At 41.5% G+C, this 18,435-nt stretch overlaps 1 protein-coding gene across 1 annotated transcript in view; it reads left to right on the top strand.

Moving 5' to 3' along the window:
• ephb6 (eph receptor B6) overlaps positions 1-18,435 on the top strand; it is a 42,577-nt gene that overhangs the window by 15,817 nt on the left and 8,325 nt on the right. Inside the window, exons 3-8 of the mRNA XM_005731953.2 lie at positions 1,248-1,520; positions 5,537-5,706; positions 5,794-6,089; positions 17,093-17,248; positions 17,651-17,922; positions 18,275-18,356. Of these exons, the coding sequence (XP_005732010.1) occupies positions 1,248-1,520; positions 5,537-5,706; positions 5,794-6,089; positions 17,093-17,248; positions 17,651-17,922; positions 18,275-18,356 (1,249 nt within the window). The remainder of the gene's footprint in view (positions 1-1,247; positions 1,521-5,536; positions 5,707-5,793; positions 6,090-17,092; positions 17,249-17,650; positions 17,923-18,274; positions 18,357-18,435) is intronic.

Here is an 18,435-nt window from a genome sequence, read left to right as displayed (position 1 = left end):
AAACAGAGACGCAGATGCTGCAAAACTGCAAAATCACACTTTGCACACTTGTTTTGATATAGGAATATAACCAGAATACAACTGGTGCAGTCTGAATGCAACATGTTGGGAATCTGTCTGCGTTTATAAATTAGGTTGGAATTACTTCCAAACTTTCGCCGATCTGAGAGTGAATGTAATCAGTCCAAGTCCTGACCATGAGTGTTTGGAGACAGGTTCATTACATGCATTAATTATTATCACATTTGATAAACCTTACTATAATGATCATATATAATGAGCATATATATGTCTGCATCTATCCTCAATAGGTGGACCAATCTGATCGTCACATACAATCCCAGTTCTTGTATATATTATGTTTATTTCAGCAACTTTAAGCATGTTTAGTTTTCACTCATGAGGACAAGACTATAACATTTAAAATTGTTGCAAGAATCCGTAATGCAATTTTCATCAATAATAACTATGTAGATCCCTCGTTGTCAGGTCACAATCAGGTTCTGCAACATTTAAAACCATGCATACAGCACAATTTCCAAAAATACTTCAGTGTAGAGACATTAAAAATGCAAAAAAAACATAACGAATAAGTACCAAATAATAGCTAGCTAGTATGCCAACGTAAGCATTTAGGTAAAAGTGCTGCTGTGCATCAGTCTTGTTAAATGTCACTTTTAAGCACCACAAACAGGCAAAAATCACCAAAACACTAAAGCCTCAAAGGCTTCACCACAGTGAGAGCTGAACCGTCCCTGTTAACACAGTTTTGTCTTCAACACCTGAAACATGTTGCTCTAAATGAAAGGCTGGAGCTGTTTAATTAAATTACTGTTCTTTTAATCATTGATTAAGTAATTAGAGAGCCTACTCTGCAGCACTATAGAGACGACCTAGATCAGTGAGGACAGGGAACAAAAGCTTTTCCTGTGATATTACAGCAAAAAAAACAACAACAAAACAAAACAACTGCTCTATCAGACTTATCTCAAGTAGCCTCCACAGAGAACACCCAGTGAAGGACAAGGCTGATGTCAGCAACAGCAGCAATATGTTCAATATTTACCTTGTAAAATGTAAACCGCCTTCTAAGTCATGAGTAAGATTCATGGCTGTGGAAAAGTCATAAACATACCGGCGTTTTAACAGTTTATACAGGCCTATTCTGGAGCCCTGTGCTTATAGTTTTATTTCTGTTTTGCTAAGCTCAGTTTACACAAGCTCATAATATTGTTTCTGTCTTCCAGTGGGATGAGGTCAGCGTCCTGGATGACCGAGGGAAGCTCATACGAACCTTTGAAGTCTGCAATGTCAACCAAAATCCCCGTCAGCAGGACAACTGGTTGGCTACTCCTTTCCTGTACCGCCACTCGGCTCCACGGGTGTTCGTCACGTTGCGTTTTTCTGTGCGAGACTGCGCGAGCCTGCGTTCACCGTCGCCCGCCTGCAGGGAGACACTCACTCTATACTACAAGCAGGCCGACTCCCAGAGGGAGCTGGAGAGGACTTGGGTAGCTGAGGTAAGGTGACACACTGGATGAGCTGCGATAATGCATTTGATTCTAAAGATGATGTATTATACTGTTGTTAATTTTCTGTCAAATAGTTTTACAGTGGTGGCTACTCATATTAAACATGGGCAGCTTCAATCATATGGGAGCCAAAAGCTCAGCTTCAGGCTGCTCTGAGTGTTTAGCTTCAGGAAGTTTTTACTAGAAGTTGGCAGATCGAGCCAAATGTCCCTGGATTGATACTCGCGTGAAAGCATCGGTACTTCGTTTCTTTCCCATGAGTTCAGTATGTAGCACACTGTGTGTTGTGTTAAATAAATTATTTATTTATACATGCACTATGAAAAAAGTATGAACATTTTTTTTTTGTGTTGACTGTCACATTTATTTATAGCCTATAGCACATTTGAACAACAGAAATTCACCCGAGGCGCTTTAGAGATGGGCACATTTTCATCTAAGGTCTTCAAAAAAACTGAGTTTCAAAATACATGAAAACCTCAAAGGTGCATTTTCGTGTGTTAGCTCTTTGAAAATCACAGTGGTCTTTAAAATATTCAGAATTTGCAAATTGATGATGTTTCATTTCATAAATCATGAGACACTCCTCTCCCCTAAATATCCTGCGTTTATAGCTTAAAAGTGTCCTTACTGGTATTTGTATTGGCAGTGCTGGTCTTAGTTTAATTGTGAGGGCTAGCCAATCTGAAGAAAGTTGGCTTAAACTGATTGTTTCAGACAGAGGATGGACTGATAGATCCAGGATATGATAAATATCATTATTTTGAAATGTGAACAAGATACATTAACAGAGTCCAAGAATAATAATCTGGAGTTGGAAAAGGGCCCTTAAAGTGTTTGTGGTTAGCACCAGAACTTAGCAAAAGAAAAGTTCTAAAAGAAAAGCTAATCTGATGGCTAAATTCAAAGCATGTGCACCACATGGGCTAAAATGTCCTTAGCAGCACATGTTTGACTTCTAGCTAGCTGGTAGAACTGCATGTCATGTCACGGCTGTCTCCTGGTGTGTTTCCTGTCTGTCTCTACTGCACGGGGCTCAAAAATGACAAAAAGATGAAGAAAGGTTTCTCCTCTGATGGGCATGTTTTGAAATTTTGTTGCCTAAGCTTGTGCCACTCGTGCATTAGCCTAAATTCAGGTCACAGGGCTTAACATCCTCACAAGCCCAACAATTAATTTGGCAGCAAACACTCACCCAGTTCTGGCAGTATTTCTAGAAACCCTCTTCTAACATCTGGATATAAACAAACTCATCTGATCTTGGAAAAAAAAAGAAACTAGCAGCAACCCAAGCGATGGACTCTAACCTAGACATTTTTAATAAAACTAATCTTCGATTGAAAATAATCCACCTGTAAGTAATGTTTAAAAAAAAAGCCAAATTATAGTGTTAAATAAATTACATATGTAGTATTAAACAGACTAAATGTGGCAACTGTAACAACAGTGAGTATTTATTGAGGCTTTTGTGTTTTATGACTGGTAATTAAAGATTTCAGGTTGGGGTTTGATGGTCACATGAAAAAGAAAGTTTTCACGTGACTCTGTGTAGTCCTGTAGAAACAGTGCACCCAGAAGACGTCATAGTTGCAGCAAGGCTGCAAGTCAAATGTATTTGATTAATTGCTCAACAACAAGTGCGAGCAGCTCAATAAAAACAGATGTTTTGGCAGTTTACTGCTCTAGAGCATTCAGGTGTGTGCTAAGATAACGTCGCAATCTTCTCAGGAGTGGATGTTCCAGCAAGTTCGAGGTCAGACCATGCAATGCTCAGAGAAATGGCAAAAACCCAAGAACTACATCTCTGAATCTACAGGCCTCAGCTAGTTAAAGTTCATGACATTTGATCAAGAAAAAGACAGAATACTGGCTTGTTTAGAAGGATTGCCAGGAGAAAAGGCTCTTGTCTAAGCTCGGCTCAGGTCTGCAAAGTTACATGTGAATAAACCACAAGACTTCTGTCTTGTCACATCCTTTGAATAGGGCAGCTGTCAAGCATGGTGGAGGAGGGGTGATGATTTGGGCTTGTTTTATGGCCAAAAGGCCTGGGTACCTTGCGGTCATTAAGTCGAACATTAATTTCTTTGTATAGCAAATAGTTTGAGAATCAAATGTAAGACAGATGTAGCTTAGCCCAAACTGTGTTATGCAGCAGAACAGAGATCTCAAGCACAGCAGCAAATCTACAACAGAATGGCTGAAAGTGAAAAGAATCAAAGTGTCGTAATGGCCAAGTCAAAGTCCAGGTCTGAAATGCTGTGGAGGGACCTGAACAGAGCTGCCTGCAAATCTTAATAAACTGAAGTAATGTTGTAAAGAATAATGGGGCAAAATTCCTCCACAATCATGAGCGAGACAGAAAGCAGTTACCTGTTAGCACGGTGGCACAGTGGTTAGCACTGTTTAGGTGTGAATGCGGGAGTGAATGTGAGCACGAATGGTTGTCTGTCTCTGTGTGTTGGCCCTGCGACAGACTGGTGACCTGTCCAGAGTGTACCCCGCCTCTCGCCCTATGACAGCTGGGATAGGCTCCAGCGCCCCCGTGGAAGCAAATGGATGGATAGATGGATGTTTTTCACTGACTCCATCAGTGTTGTTTATTCTAACTTTATTCTTTTGCATATTTCATCCAGATGAAATATACATTGATACATTAGATAGAAACTATCAAGACTTTTACGTTACATTCAACAAACATACTGTATCTCTAAATAAGTAAACCACATATAATAGACTAACAATGACAGATTAGGACGATAAACAGCCTGTTAAGTCTTCCTAATCACAGATTTCCCACTTGAAACTCTTTCACCACTTTATCTAGTTTTTACTCTAGCACTTAGCAGTTTTATACAAATGTAATAGTGGGTTTACAAAGCTTGTTGCAAGGCAGTCACGTCACAGTTTGCGTGCACTAATCCTAACATGCTGGGCTGCAGACTGCACTGAGATATCCTGTTGTTTGTTTTGGTTTTGTTTTGCTGCTCAGCATCCTCCAAGAACTACACAAACACATCAACTGGAAATATAAAAAGTTGAGTAACTAATCTCTAATTGAGTCTCATATGGCCACAGTTGATTTGAACAAGTGTTAAATCCTGACTTTTTGTCACCGCTTGCTGCAAGGCCACCTGCAGACGGAGTCATTAAACTCGAGCTGTGTTGGTGATTGATTGTTATTCCCCTAATGCTCCATCAAAACAGTGAATCCTATCATGTCCCATGGTACTGAGCAATTGTATAATCACTGATTGGTGAAGAAAAAGTGACACCATCCTCAGACTACACTGGTGCGAAGCACAATCTAGTGTCACTGTGGTCTCCATAAATGTCACTTCAGCCCCACTAATTACATCCTTAACACATACAATGAACGTTTTCTACGGAGTGCGGAAAAATCTCTGAACCCCATGTGTTGTCAGTGAAGACTGACACTTCCCATATGATTTATTTATTTATTTAAGCACTTAGCGTTGTTGGTGTTGTTTAATCTAGTGCTTTTCCTCTGCTGCTTTTCGAGCTACTGAGTCTGTGAATTGCCTGAACTACATCAGGAGACATCAGTGGGAGGGATTCTCTGTTTGTATAGATGAATGCGTTTCTCCTTGGGGAAGTCAAATGCTTTTTAAAAATGCAAATCAAAGCCTGATGAGGAATCAGAGGAGGGCTTTAGAAGAGCAGGAAGCAGTGCAGAGATGAAAGTCTTTGCAGGGACTTCAGCACGAATCCCCACTGGGACCTGCACAGATCTTAAGTCAGTGATTACACTGCATACTAAACTACTTCATAGTATGCATATGCCTGCAACTAAAAAAGCACGATCTGAGCTTATCTTTAATCTTACCATGTGTTTCCAGACCATATTTATATGTAAACCAGTGCCTCCATAATTTCCCCCTTGTTTACTTGATGTCAGCCACACTCTCTTTAAGCTATTTTGTTTCCTCCTGACCAATAATTATCCTTTTTTTCTTGGTCTCCTGTCTAATTTGTGTTTTCTCCAGCCATCGAGCGGGGAGAGGGAGACCAGGGAGGGCTGGGTAAAGATTGACACCATCGCAGCCGATAAGAGTTTTTCCAAGGTGGAGCCCAGCTCACCTCACCAGTATCAGCCCAACAGATACAGCCGTATCAACATTAAGACACGCAGCTTTGCTCCCCTCACACGCAAAGGGTAATCATTTCTGTACGACACTTTGTTTCTCACAATTTAAAAGCATCACTAAACCTTATGAATGCTCTCTGACCCCCTTCTTCTTAGATTTGTCTTGGCCATCGTCGACAGCGGAGCTTGCGTTTCCCTCATGGGGGTGTCTATCTTCTACCGCCGCTGTCCAGCCACGAGCCTCTACCTAGCTTCGTATCCACCGACTCCCTCGGGTGCCGAGCCAACTGCTTTAGTGCCTGTGACTGGGACGTGTGTCCCTCACAGTAAGGCACAAGGAGACACGCCCCCTCGCATGCACTGCAATGCTGAAGGAGAGTGGATGGTGCCCGTCGGTGGATGCGTCTGTGATGAAGGTTATGAGCCGAACCTCAATGGATCTGCCTGTCTGGGTGAGTCCGGTGGACACTGTTCAGGTTGACGGGCACTAAAGGAATCAATGCTTCTTTGATGCAAAGCTTAGACATATGCTTTTATAAATGTCACAGAGCTGTGAGAGACAGATTTTAAAAAAGGTCAAAATCGCAGATATTCTTTTATTTTTTCATATATTCTCTTAGTTGCTTGAATGGGACAAACATGATCTATTAAAGTAATCGTGTGGTGTTTCGGGTAATGCGCTTATTCAAAGCTGGCTGCCTGGCAGGACTCCAGGAGGTCACTGTGGCTGGTGAAGAAAAAATCTTGCTCGAAACATCTGATAAACCCACAAACTGCTGTTGCAATGCTTTGGTTCTAAACGTATAAAACTTAAGCTCCAGGCTTGATTTCCTGCCAGCTCTCTTTTCTTTTTCTTTCTTTTTTTGTGATATTTGTTGAGATAAGCATCTGGATCAATACTGAATGGAGCTGCTGTCACCCCGATACTCTGCTGTGCTTGATGTAGAGACCAGAAGGAGATGAGGGCAGACAGGTCAGGTCAGGATAAGATGAGACGAAGAAGGACGAGACAATCCAAGCAATGCATCTGGAGGGATTTAACAACTGCATCAGGACTTTTAAGGACAAATACAGAGAAACTGTTAAATCAGAGGTGCTATATTGACTGTTTACTCTTCCAGTGACTTTCAGTGGAGAGGCAGAGAGACAAAGGAGAGGCAGGCCGATAATACTGAGGTCAGCATTTGCAAAACTGGTCAAAAAGTGTTGCGCTTTTAAAAGTGGGTGTAAATAGTAGGGGCAAGAAGTGGGGAAAAATTTGATAGATGTCCAGACGGACACGAAGGGATGCAGGGAGAGAGCAAGAGGAGGGAGAGAGGGAGAGAGTCATAGAGAGAGGGCTGTGACACATTTAGGTCATAGCGATGTAATGGCCACTCGTCTGTGAACAAGTGACAGAAACCGCAGGGGGAGAGAGAGAGTGGAGGGAAAATAGGGAGACGTGGAAGGAGAATGAAAGATAGGAGGATGCAAGTTAATGACTTTAAAGAACTGAGCAGGCAAAAAAGTACCGAGGGCGTGACGGCAGGGCTGTGCGACTGTCTTTGTGCGAATGTGTGAGTACACACAAGCGTATCTCGCCGGGACGCCGATGCTCACCCCGTCCACATACGTCTGAGGATTACAGTCAAAAAACTGTATTCTCACAGGAATTTCAACGACTGTAATTCCTCAAGTCTAACTAATGGCAGCGCAATTAATCCTCCAATCCTGCCAAGTCAGCTGTGAAATGTGTTCATGCTCTTTTTGCTTTACATCTGCACCCGACCTGCCACTTGCGTTTGTCTCTGTTTGATTGATATCTACTGACAAATCACTCCTCGAAGCTGCTCGGCTGCCGGAGCGAAGACTTTTCCAGTGACTGTCTCTGACTGATCAAACACGTTGCGGCTTTCTTTCTTTCCTTTCTTTTTTTAATGATTATGTTTTGTTGGTCACTTCACTGACTAATGATGTGGATTGGCATCATTGCATTGTTGTCCTCTCTGCCTCCCTGGGAACGTCGAGAAAAGAGGCAGATGGTTAACTGCCAATGCAGCCGTCAACGATTATTAACAGTAGCCGATCCTTGTTCTCTTTGGAAACTGGAGCATGAACTTCCTTAACTCTAGCAACTTGTACATTTTGTTCTTGTTTAAATTAAACATCAAGGCTGTTTAATAGTAACGCAAAGTGAGCAAATTATCAGCTGTGCTGCACTGAATTATTGGTTTGAAGCTGTATGTTTTTTTTATGCTGCTGGCACTTTAAATACAGGGAAAAAGCACTTTAAGAAGTTGACTGACACTAATTTCCACTGCCTTCAAGTGTCCAGTCTTAACTAATATGCCCATGCATTTCATTAAATGCATTTCATTTTAATTTTCACAAAAATTTGCATTACACTTGCTATTTAAACTCCTACAATGTAAATGAATGCTGTTGGAAATCCACCTGACAACCACACACTCAGGCTTGTCGCCTCAAGCAAGACATCGTTTTTAGGGGCACGTAGGAGATTATCAGATGCCACCTCTCAGTCTCATGGGAAAATTACGATCGGTGTTAAATGATTGCCTTTAACTACATGCAGCACTAATAGCTTTTTATTTTTAGATCCAAGGCAAGATTATGCATTCCTTTATTTGCAAAACCAGATTAATATGGCAAGGACGTAAGTTTCTTAAGTGTGGTCCATATGCATTTGCACTGCATGGCTTCATGGATGTTCATTTTTTGAAAGATTTGATAACACTATTAAATGGATTGCTAAAAAATTTGCGCACACCTGACTAAATAGTGGGGGGTTTTTTTTCAAATGAGAGGACAAAAGAAAACGAAAGAATAGTTTTTAAAACTCCTTTAAAAGTTTTTTTTGGTATAGATATAGTTTTGTGCAGTGCCACTAGTCACTCATATGAGGTGCAATCAAAAAGGTTAGAGGCTGGGCCTGTAGGCAGAAACTATAAAAAAAATATGCCTCCTATCTGCTTCAAGGTTGTAATCTTGTGCAGCAAAATATGTTTTGATTGGAAGACCTGTTCTGGCCACTTACAGGTGTGCAATCGCTGCACACACTGGATCTTGACCACTGTGTCAAAAAAAGCACTTCAAGTCAAATTTCATTGTGGAAAAAGGGGAAGAGCTTGTAGGGAGCCACAGCCTTTGAATAGGGCAGATGATGAGTACTGGTCTTGGTTGATTTCAGTCCTGATGTGCTTTCTTTGCACTGCAGACTGCAGCTTTTTCTAAAAGTCTCTGTTTATAACTGCATCTCTCATTCCTGGTGATGATCCTTTAAAAGAAGGTCAGGTCAGTTTGACTGTGAAGTTGATGGTGCAGCTTGAGATCTGTGGCAGAGTCACAGATGCATATGTTTAAGTGGTCAGAAGGAGACTTTGAAGGAGATGGCAACCATAACTTTTAGTCGCATATGATTTTCTCTTTGTTATAGAGCCAGTTACATACATTTTTAATCACATCTCTTAGTGAGAAACTGACTGAAAAAGTAGGTTTATTTGTTATTAATAAGAGCTGCATCTTGTGATGTTCTCCCAAAGTCAGATCTATTGTGAAACCATTTGTCATTGCCATGAGTTTAAAATAAATCCCTGGTGAGAGACACTCACCACAGGCATCATAGTTCAGTCGGTTTACTGCGGGCATGATGCTTGATTATTCTGTTTTTTCAGGCTCATCAAAACAACACTCCGACATTTGGACCGATGATAAATTGAGAATCCAACTGAAAAATCAGACACTTAAAAAAACACAGCCGGCCCTTTGGCAGACAAACATTAAAAGATCATCCCTTGATTATTTACGAGCTTGTTTATCACAAGTAAGTCTACAAGAACACCCAAGTTCTATATGATCACTAAAATATTCAGAAGTCAGTTCGGGATAAAAACTCTTCTGGAGTCTTTTATAAAACGATAAGAACAGAGGCAGACGTCACGCAGCAGCTGCCTGCTGTTATTTTATTTTTCTGCCAGGCAGCATCAGGACGTTTTTCTCCTTTGACATTTGCATCCCACAAGGGAGACAGAGACGTAGAGAGGACAGGCAGAAACATGACCGAGCATAAGCCACAGTTACACCTGTTCAGCCAAACACGAAACAGTTCTGTAGTTTGAGGCAGCTTGAGTTGGTCCCTGCTGGATGTGCATCATCCTCAGATACACGCCTTCTGCTTGAGTCCCCTTAAGCGACTGTTGATGGTTTAGGACAAAGATTATTGTGGCGGATGCTCAGATAGAGCTTTGAGCTTACTTGAAGCCATGTTGATATTTTATGTGGCGTGAGACTACGTCCTGAAATATTCAACATGTCAGTTTGTCCTGATTTTTTGCCCAGAGCCCTTACTCTCAGCACAGACACATCCACCAACTACCCCGAGGCAGGTTGTGGTGGGAAACAAGAACATTTGGCCAGGGGAGGACGTACGAGTGCAAGTGTGACATTATTTTGAGTCTGCTTTAGTCCCAAACAGACACTCTTCACCAAATAACAAAGTAGATAATCGTCTCATAGAATATACCGACTACATTTTCCCAGTTGCAGTTGTGTCCCCTTCTTCATCAAGCCGTCAGTAAGCCTACTCATCAGCAGCGCTGGAATTCAATTGATTTTCCAGTCTATTAGTAAAGGTCAAGTACTGAGAGAAACACAGTTGAGTGAAATGATCAATGACGTGCTGTATCGACTGGGCTGTAGGGTGTTGACATGCAGCGGTGATAAATCAGCTTGAACACATACACATCATATCAAATCAATCGCTACATGAGTCAAAACTCTTTACGATGGTGTTCATTATATTTCACAGGGCAGTTCAGTGGAGAAATTACAATCATTTTTTTTAAACATTCATGTGAAATGGGGATGCCGGGCTCTCAAAAACTGTCACGTGAATCCGCACATCCTCCAGCTTTATGAAACGTTATCACAGCAAATTTCAGAGTTCAGTTCATTGCCACTTCTCCTTTTTCAGTAAAAAAGCCACTGTACACTTTCTGCTTGGCACCAAACAGGCATGTAGACACACTTAGGGGCAGTCTGGCAAACCTATTGGAGCATTTAGCAGCTAAAAAGCCTGGAAAAGGCCTCCTGGGAAATGGTTAAAAAAAACAGCAAAAACAGAGCAGAAGAGACAGAAACATGACTGCAAATTGCTAAATGTGGATAGTAATAACTAAAAAAAAATGTTTTGAAAGAAATAAAATGATCCCTGTTAAGTCAGAAACGGTGCTGAGCTGTCGTGATTATTAGGCTGAGAGCTCGAATCTTACAGGGGCAGATGCAGGCCCAGGGAAGAGGAAACAAGACGTCAGCACGCTGAAAATTTAATGTGTGAAGGTCTTAGGTAAATATCACAGCTCCAGCAGCTCCAACAGCTCCAACAGCTCCACCTACAATTAGGGTCATTTGCATTATGTAACATCCATTTTTAGTGCACACTGTTGTCTTTTGAATCAGTTTACATCAGCTCGACAAAGAGTGTGCAGGTCAAAAGGTTGCCTCGTTAAACTGCACGATGTTCACCGTGGGAGCGACGGTGAATCCTGAATCCTTCCAAGATTTCTGTGAACATGCAGGATTTGCCTAATGCAGTAATTTGTCAAGATATGTAAGAGGGAGTCTTCAAATCATTTTCTTTGTCGCTGCATCAGCGGTGAAAATCCAACAAAGGATTATTTTGCTTTCACGTGTGGTAGAGTGCTGCTGGAGCTTACGAGGAAGAGAGACAATATTAGAGCACACGATTCAGTGTGTGTCTTGTTTTCAGGATCCATTAAATTACCGAATGTAGTCTGTTGTGTGGTCGCATCTGTGACTGTTGTGTGTTTGTGTGCGTGCGTTTGTTGTGCGTCTGAGCGAGAGAGAGAGAGAGAAACAGAGAGAGATTATGCTGGGAGCCAAAAGAGGGAATGAGTGCATGAAAGAGGGAGAGGAAGAGGAAAAAAAGACAGAAATTGGGTCAGTGATCTACATACCAACGTACAATGTTAACATCAAATTACTCAGCTCGTGGCTTTCTTATTTCTGCTTGTGTTTATCTCTTTATCTCTTTAGAAAATAAATGCAGTTTTCAGTCATCCTTCTTGCCTAATCTCGTTCTCTTTCCATGCAGCCTTTGTCAAATTAATCCCTATCCCCATACGCCCGCCCATCCGTCTATCAGTAAATACATACACGCTTGCATGTAAACATCAATGCACTGTGGCAATAGCACACGAATAACACACCCGGTCGTGTTTGTTGAGAGTTAGTTTCATAAATGATGCCACAAACTGACCTTATGACCTTAATCTCATCCCTGACTGCTTTCAGAGCGGTTTGCTGTTTTAAAATGACCCGCAAATTAAGAAAAACATGACATATAAAAGTTGGCTCCTGTTTATATGCAGTACCTTCACACACTGCCCTCTTCCCATCACTCCTTTTCATTTCATTGCCTTTCATTTAGTAATCCACTGGATTATGATAAAAACATGGCAGGGATTTTTGAATCAAGACTTAAAGGTATTATATATTTAAAAATAAGACCTCAGTTTTTTCTTTGTGTAAAGTTAGGGTGAAGCTGTAAGCACATCGGTATTCACATTTTCAGCTCGTCTATTGTTTGTTTGCGAACGGTCCCTTTTCAAAATGCTAATTGCTTATTTCCATCTATCAAAAGCACAACGTTTTAACTGTACTTAAGCAGAAAATCCTTACCTTTGGTTCGAAAAGATGAAAAACAAATAAATTATCAAAGTGTGTGTAGTCGGAGATTAATTTTCTGACGCTTAATCGTGTAATCTTTTCAGTTTGCATTTGAGTCACCTCAACAAACGAGCGATATTTATATCTGTCATTGCCAGAGACGCTCGTTTGTTTTGTTGGCAGGGCTCGCTGGGACTTTGCTGTGTGCACTTTTGCACACTTGTAATGTAAAGGCATCTGTGACTGAGCTTATAATGGTGGTACGCTTTCTGTTTTATTGCTGGGTGGGTGACTGAGAGAGGGATGCAGATCAAGCAAGAGGGCAGAGGGCTCTGCACGTTCATTGGCTGCTCAAATCGGGCGGATGCGGGAGAGGAGGGGGAGGGGAAGGAGGAGGAGGAGGGGGTTGAGGGAGCTCATAACGCTGGTGATGAGAGGCTTTGTAGCAAAGTCATGTTTCATGTCAGTGCTGTAGGAGAACACGTCTGCTAATGTGCATCTGGGACATAAAAGATGGAGGAAGTTATATTCCTCTCTATTCCTCTGTTGTCGCCCTCCTGCTGCTTTCCACTTTCAATTTCCTCATTGTCACCCATCATCTCAGGCTTATATACATAATTCTGCTGTTCATCCTACAGCTGTCTCAGTCCATCCGTCTCCATGTTCACTTCTTCCCCAGTTTGGTTTCTCTCTTTGTTGTCTTCGCATTATTTTAGTCCCCCTTCCTTTTTCTCACTTCACACCTGTTTGAAAGCAAGGTGCGCTCTCAGAGACAAGTGAGAACACAGGAAGCCTTTTATCTGTTTATTCTCCACTTTTTTTTTCCACTTTGTGCCTTCTTATCTTCCCCTCCCACACTGCTGCACCAGCGCCAAGCATGCATAAATGCATCCGCTCTTTTAGCACGTCAGGTTTAAGACATGCTACGCATTCTTGACAAGGTTATATAAGCGAGGTCAGGGGTTTGCTCCCACTGATGCCCTCGCTCTCATTCTCCAACTCCGAGGGTACTGTAAGGCTCCAAAAACATATGAAACTGCTGGGTCATGTTTTTTTGTTTTTAGTGTGCCATTTGCACTCAACAATACAAGAGGTTGTCTGTCTGAGGATACACACATACTCTACATTTAGCTTTCAGACAAAGGGAGCACATTTTGAACGATGCAACCTTTAGCCAACACTCCTTTAATGGCACTCACATGCCCACACACACTCGCAGTGTAAAAATGGCAGCAGACCAACCTGGAGGCTGTGGACTCAAAATCCTCATAAGTACGAGCACTCGAGGCTCAGGCTGGCAGCAGCATGAAGTCATGTGTCAGTCACCTTGACCTCAGCGGTCAGTTGACATTAACAACTGGCAGATTTCACAGATTTTTCTGTCATATAACACAGCCTGCAGGTTCAAATGGTATTTGTTTGTGTGCGTGCGTGCGTGTTAGTGTGCGTATGAGAGAGAAAGAGCGAGAGAAATAATCAATTTATGCTTGAATGTGACTTGATTTGACAGTTCCAATGGATTATGAATTCCAGCACATGATTCCTGAATACATATGAGGACAGTAGGCCTTTTTATTAAAAAAGGCCAATAAAATGTTTTAATAGGGAAATATTTGCCTAGGAATGCAGTGGTCCTGTTACGGTAATGTGCTAAAGTCTTGAGAAAACCCTTGTTTCTTTATTTTTTGCTTGGAGAATGAGGAATGCATGCAGCGATTTATTGAAATGTGTCCAAACATACACGGAAATTTGTTAATATAAGGGAACAAGAGAGCTTGTACAGTTCTAACAAGTAAGCATTGAAAGTTAATAATTGGTATGACCACACAGCCTAAACTCTCTTAGGAAAGTTTTCAGGAATCGTTCTCCGGGCTTCATGAAGGACATTCAAAGCTCTTCTTTGAATGTTGGCTGCCTTTTTGTTCTGTTCTCTGTCAAGATGATCTCACAGTGCTTCAATAATGTTAAGGTCAATGTAGAGGCCAATCCACGACTAATAGCATTACATTGTGTATTTTTCTATCCAGGTATGCTTTTACTGCACAGTGTTAGTTTGTTTGGGATCATTGTCATTGCCAATGAAACACTTACTAGGTCATTTTGCATGGTGTATCATATTTTTCTGTGTTCATAATTCTGTCAATTTTGACCATGACAGAGCCTCCACCTCGTTTTAAAGATGGCTGCAGACACTCGTTGTTGTACCTGTCTCTATTCTATGTTGATAATTTGAACCAAAAATCACAAATTTTGATTCATCACTCCATAAGACCTGTTAGCACTGATCTTAATTTCAGTTCTTGTGCAATTAGGCCTTAACACCCACCCCTTTACTGAGACCATTTTTGTTCTATTCTTCAATTTGTTTCTATCGCAGGGGTCAGATTCATCTCTCAGATCCTGTGTCAGCTCTTCATTATGTATTTATTGAGGACTTTCAGCTACTGTTTATCTGCTGTAGATAGTTTTTTAGACCTGTCACTTCTTACTTTGTCATCTATTTTTCCAGTTTACTCAAAAGTTTTGAGGACACATCGCACACATTGCAGCTCTACTTTATTTAATCCAACAAATTGTGCTTTCTTTGCCATTTTTAAAGATTCGTCTAAAGAAACAGGAAAAGAATTATGCTTTTGTGACAGGCCAGGATGAGCAAATTGCCTAACGATACAATTTAAAATAGATTCTTTGTGAAATTATCTCTTATGTGTAGACACAACACTGGTCAATCCCTTGACTTTGGTGCCTTTTTGTACTTGATTCATAGGTCGGTGTTAAGTGGCTTAATAAGCAAAAAAATATTCCTCTAAAAATGGCTTGGTATGTACAAGGACTGGAGTGAAAAAAAACAACCAGCGTGCAAAGAAAAACCTTGAAAGAGAACTAATGCTCAAGATAACTTTACAGAAATTACAGGAAAATCTGGCTCGTTTTTAAGAAAATATAAAGAAATTAGGAGTGGCTCATTATATAAGGCACAGTACTGTAGAAGGATTGTTTAGTACTTAATAAATATCTTTACACAGTTCTGCCGCAACTTTAGAATCACAATCCTAATATTGTGTTGGCCTCCCTCGTGCTGCTGAAATAGCTCTGATCCATCGAGGCGTGGGCTTCACGAGACTTCTGAAGGTGTCGTGAGGTATCAGGCACCAGACGTTAGCATCAGATCCTTGAAGTTCGGTAGGGTGAAAGTGAATCTGTCACACTGATACAGGCTACACAGCACCTTGAACTCCTTTACATATTCCTCAAATACTGGGTGCATTACTCTGCTGAAAGAGACCACCGTCGTCAGACAAAAACTGCTGCCATGAAGGGATTACAGAGGTTATTGTTAGGTAGGTCAAGAACGATCTTCCACGCTTGAGTTGCGATATTAACTCAGACAAGTTAGACAAGTTAAAAAACTTTAAAGGAGTGTTTTAACACTTAGGGAAAATATTTTCTACTCTTACTTGCTAGAAGGGCTGACACCACTCTCTCTGCTGCTCTTTGTACGATAAATACAAATCATATAAGCAGTCGGTTAGGCCAGGTTAGCATAAATACTGCAAAAGGAGAATAAAAACATCCAATTCTTTCCAAAGTGAGACAAATCTGCCCTACAGCAGCCCTACAGCTCACAAATCAACACACTCGAACTCCTAATTATGGTGTGTATAAATATTTATCATTAATTGCTTTTACCACATGAGACTGTGGCTAAACCGTCTCCTCCTGTTTACAGTCTTTATGCTGAAGTAAACTAACGCTTCTGTAAGTAATATCATCGTATTGCTTATTGTCCAGGAGGAGAGTGGTGCAGATGAGGTAAATAAGTCAACCTCCACCTTCAAAACGCTCACTATGACCTTTCGTGTGTGTCTTTGTGCGTGTGTATGTGACTGTCGGTTCGCTGGCCACTTCCTCTATAAACAAAAGTTAATGATAGTTCCGGGTTAAGCCAACAACAAACAAGAGACCGCTGCCTTTCAGATGAACTTTTGAACCAACGGGAACCACAAGCCAAGCTGAAATTGATGCTTAACCCCAAACCAGTTACTGCAGTTTGATTTTGTTCTGGACAAAATGAGGGGAGCAATAAAAAGGGATTAAGTAAGAGGGTTTTTTTGTTTGTTTTTTTGATATTCGTGACTTCTGCACATAATACAGATCGCAAAGACCTTACATAAAACAAAATCTGAATTGTCTGAATAATGCCAGATGTTCAATTTAAACTACGTCGCACATGATGTACACGTGCACTTTCAGTGAACCTGTGAGTATTAGCTGCACCTTGCAATCAGAGTTGACAAAGCAATCTTAACTGAAGGTCCGCTTGCTGAGGTCTTCCCAAGTTTTCGCTTTGAATGTCATGCAGATTACTTTCCATTATCTACTTCAACAGTGCACTGACAACTGAGCTTTGAGAAAGACGGTGTGATATCACTGAAAGGTCCAGAAGAAGCTAGTCTGAGCGCAAAAGATATTTGGTCAGCTGAACTTTTATTAATGTATTTCAGCGACAAATCCAAGTGCTGGCTATTCTTAACTGGCTTGAATGTTATCAGTGTGTTATTTTCTGACCATATAAAAAAAAAAATAGTGGTATGTGCATCTGAGCCCAAATTTAAGCTTGTTTCTTTAACAGCAGCTGCAGCATTTCATAGTTTAAACCTGCAAACTCATAGCAGTGAACACCGCTAATGGAGCAGTGATCACTTTATTTATATAACCGCAAGCTGTTAATAAAACACAACCTCTCTTCTGTCTTCATGTCTCCTTACAGCCTGTCCTGTGGGCTACTTTAAGTCTATTTCAGGCTCTATTCCCTGCACTGTGTGCCCATCCAACAGCCGAACCAGCCATGAGGGATCGAGTGTGTGTGAATGTCGCAGCGGCTTTTACCGGGCCGCCAGCGATGCCAACTCTTCTGCCTGCACAAGTGAGCTTTGTCTGTTTGTTTGTTTACGCCTGGCTCCTCTGCGAGGCGTTCAAGGGGCCTCATTGGAGTCATTTGTCATTTGCTCAGACTGTGAGAACCGAGATACACAGTCAATGGAACAAAATCCTTTTGCTTTTAAAGACTTTTTTAATCTTTAAATTGCACCAACAGAAAAACCTGTTAAGAATGAAACTTTCCTACGCTCGTTCATACGAAATTGCCTCACCATCAAACTATTTTATAAAGTTCTTTCCATTACTTTTCATTGCATAAATGTCTTTGCCAGCCTGCAGGTTCTTTCATATCTTAAACATTTTACCAGATGCTTCCATCTTAGAGTCCACCGCTTGCATTATGTATGTCAAACTCCTCCCATTCTCCCCATCTCTGCTTTCTCCGCAGCTCCTCCGTCTGCTCCTGTCTCTCTGACCTGGGAGTATGAGAGCGGCGATGGTGGGGTTTCCTTGAGGTGGCGCCCTCCGGTGGACATGGGAGGCCGAAGTGAGGTGTGGTACGGGGTGGTGTGTCGCATCTGTCCGTCACCGACCTTCACCAACTCGGCTTTGTGCTCTTGGTGTGGGGAGGGCGTCACCTTCAGCCCCTCCCAGACCAACCTGAAACAAACCAAGGTCACCCTCAACAACCTGCTGACCAGGGTCACGTATCTCATACAGGTGCTGTGGAAAAACGGAAGATTCTTCCTTGTCTTATCTCACTCAAAGTTTGAAGCACTTCCTGGACCCACAGATGAGATGAATCCACTGTGCTCTATTATTTTATTATAAGTGCCGCATCAGTAAATACACACCAACATTTAATATTTAGTTCGGCATACCTTGACTAAAGCATCGCTTATTCCTTATTCATAATGGACAGATATTTCCCCATTTCCTGGCGTTTGTTGACCTGTCATAGTGGACGCTGCACGTGTCTGTCTTTGTTTCTCAAACGTTGAAGCGTGTCATAAATATAAATGGGGAGAAAAAGGCTTTGAAATTCACATCTGTGTGTTCTTGGTATTGACAGGTGCAAGCCATGAATGAAGTGTCAGCTTTGAGTCCTTTCCCAGTTCGATACTCAAGCATCAATTTCACTACGAGCCAGTCAGGTGAGAACAGGACGGAGACGATGAAAAAGATGAGATGAAAGAGGAAGAGACGCTCTGATGATGACGTTTGCGTAGATTG

The sequence above is a fragment of the Pundamilia nyererei genome, unplaced genomic scaffold, assembly GCF_000239375.1.
Source record: "Pundamilia nyererei isolate P.nyererei 1_Seehausen unplaced genomic scaffold, PunNye1.0 scaffold00045, whole genome shotgun sequence".
Lineage (NCBI taxonomy): Eukaryota > Metazoa > Chordata > Actinopteri > Cichliformes > Cichlidae > Pundamilia > Pundamilia nyererei.
Note: the sequence above shows the minus strand (reverse complement) of the source record. Positions and strands in the feature narration are given on the sequence as shown.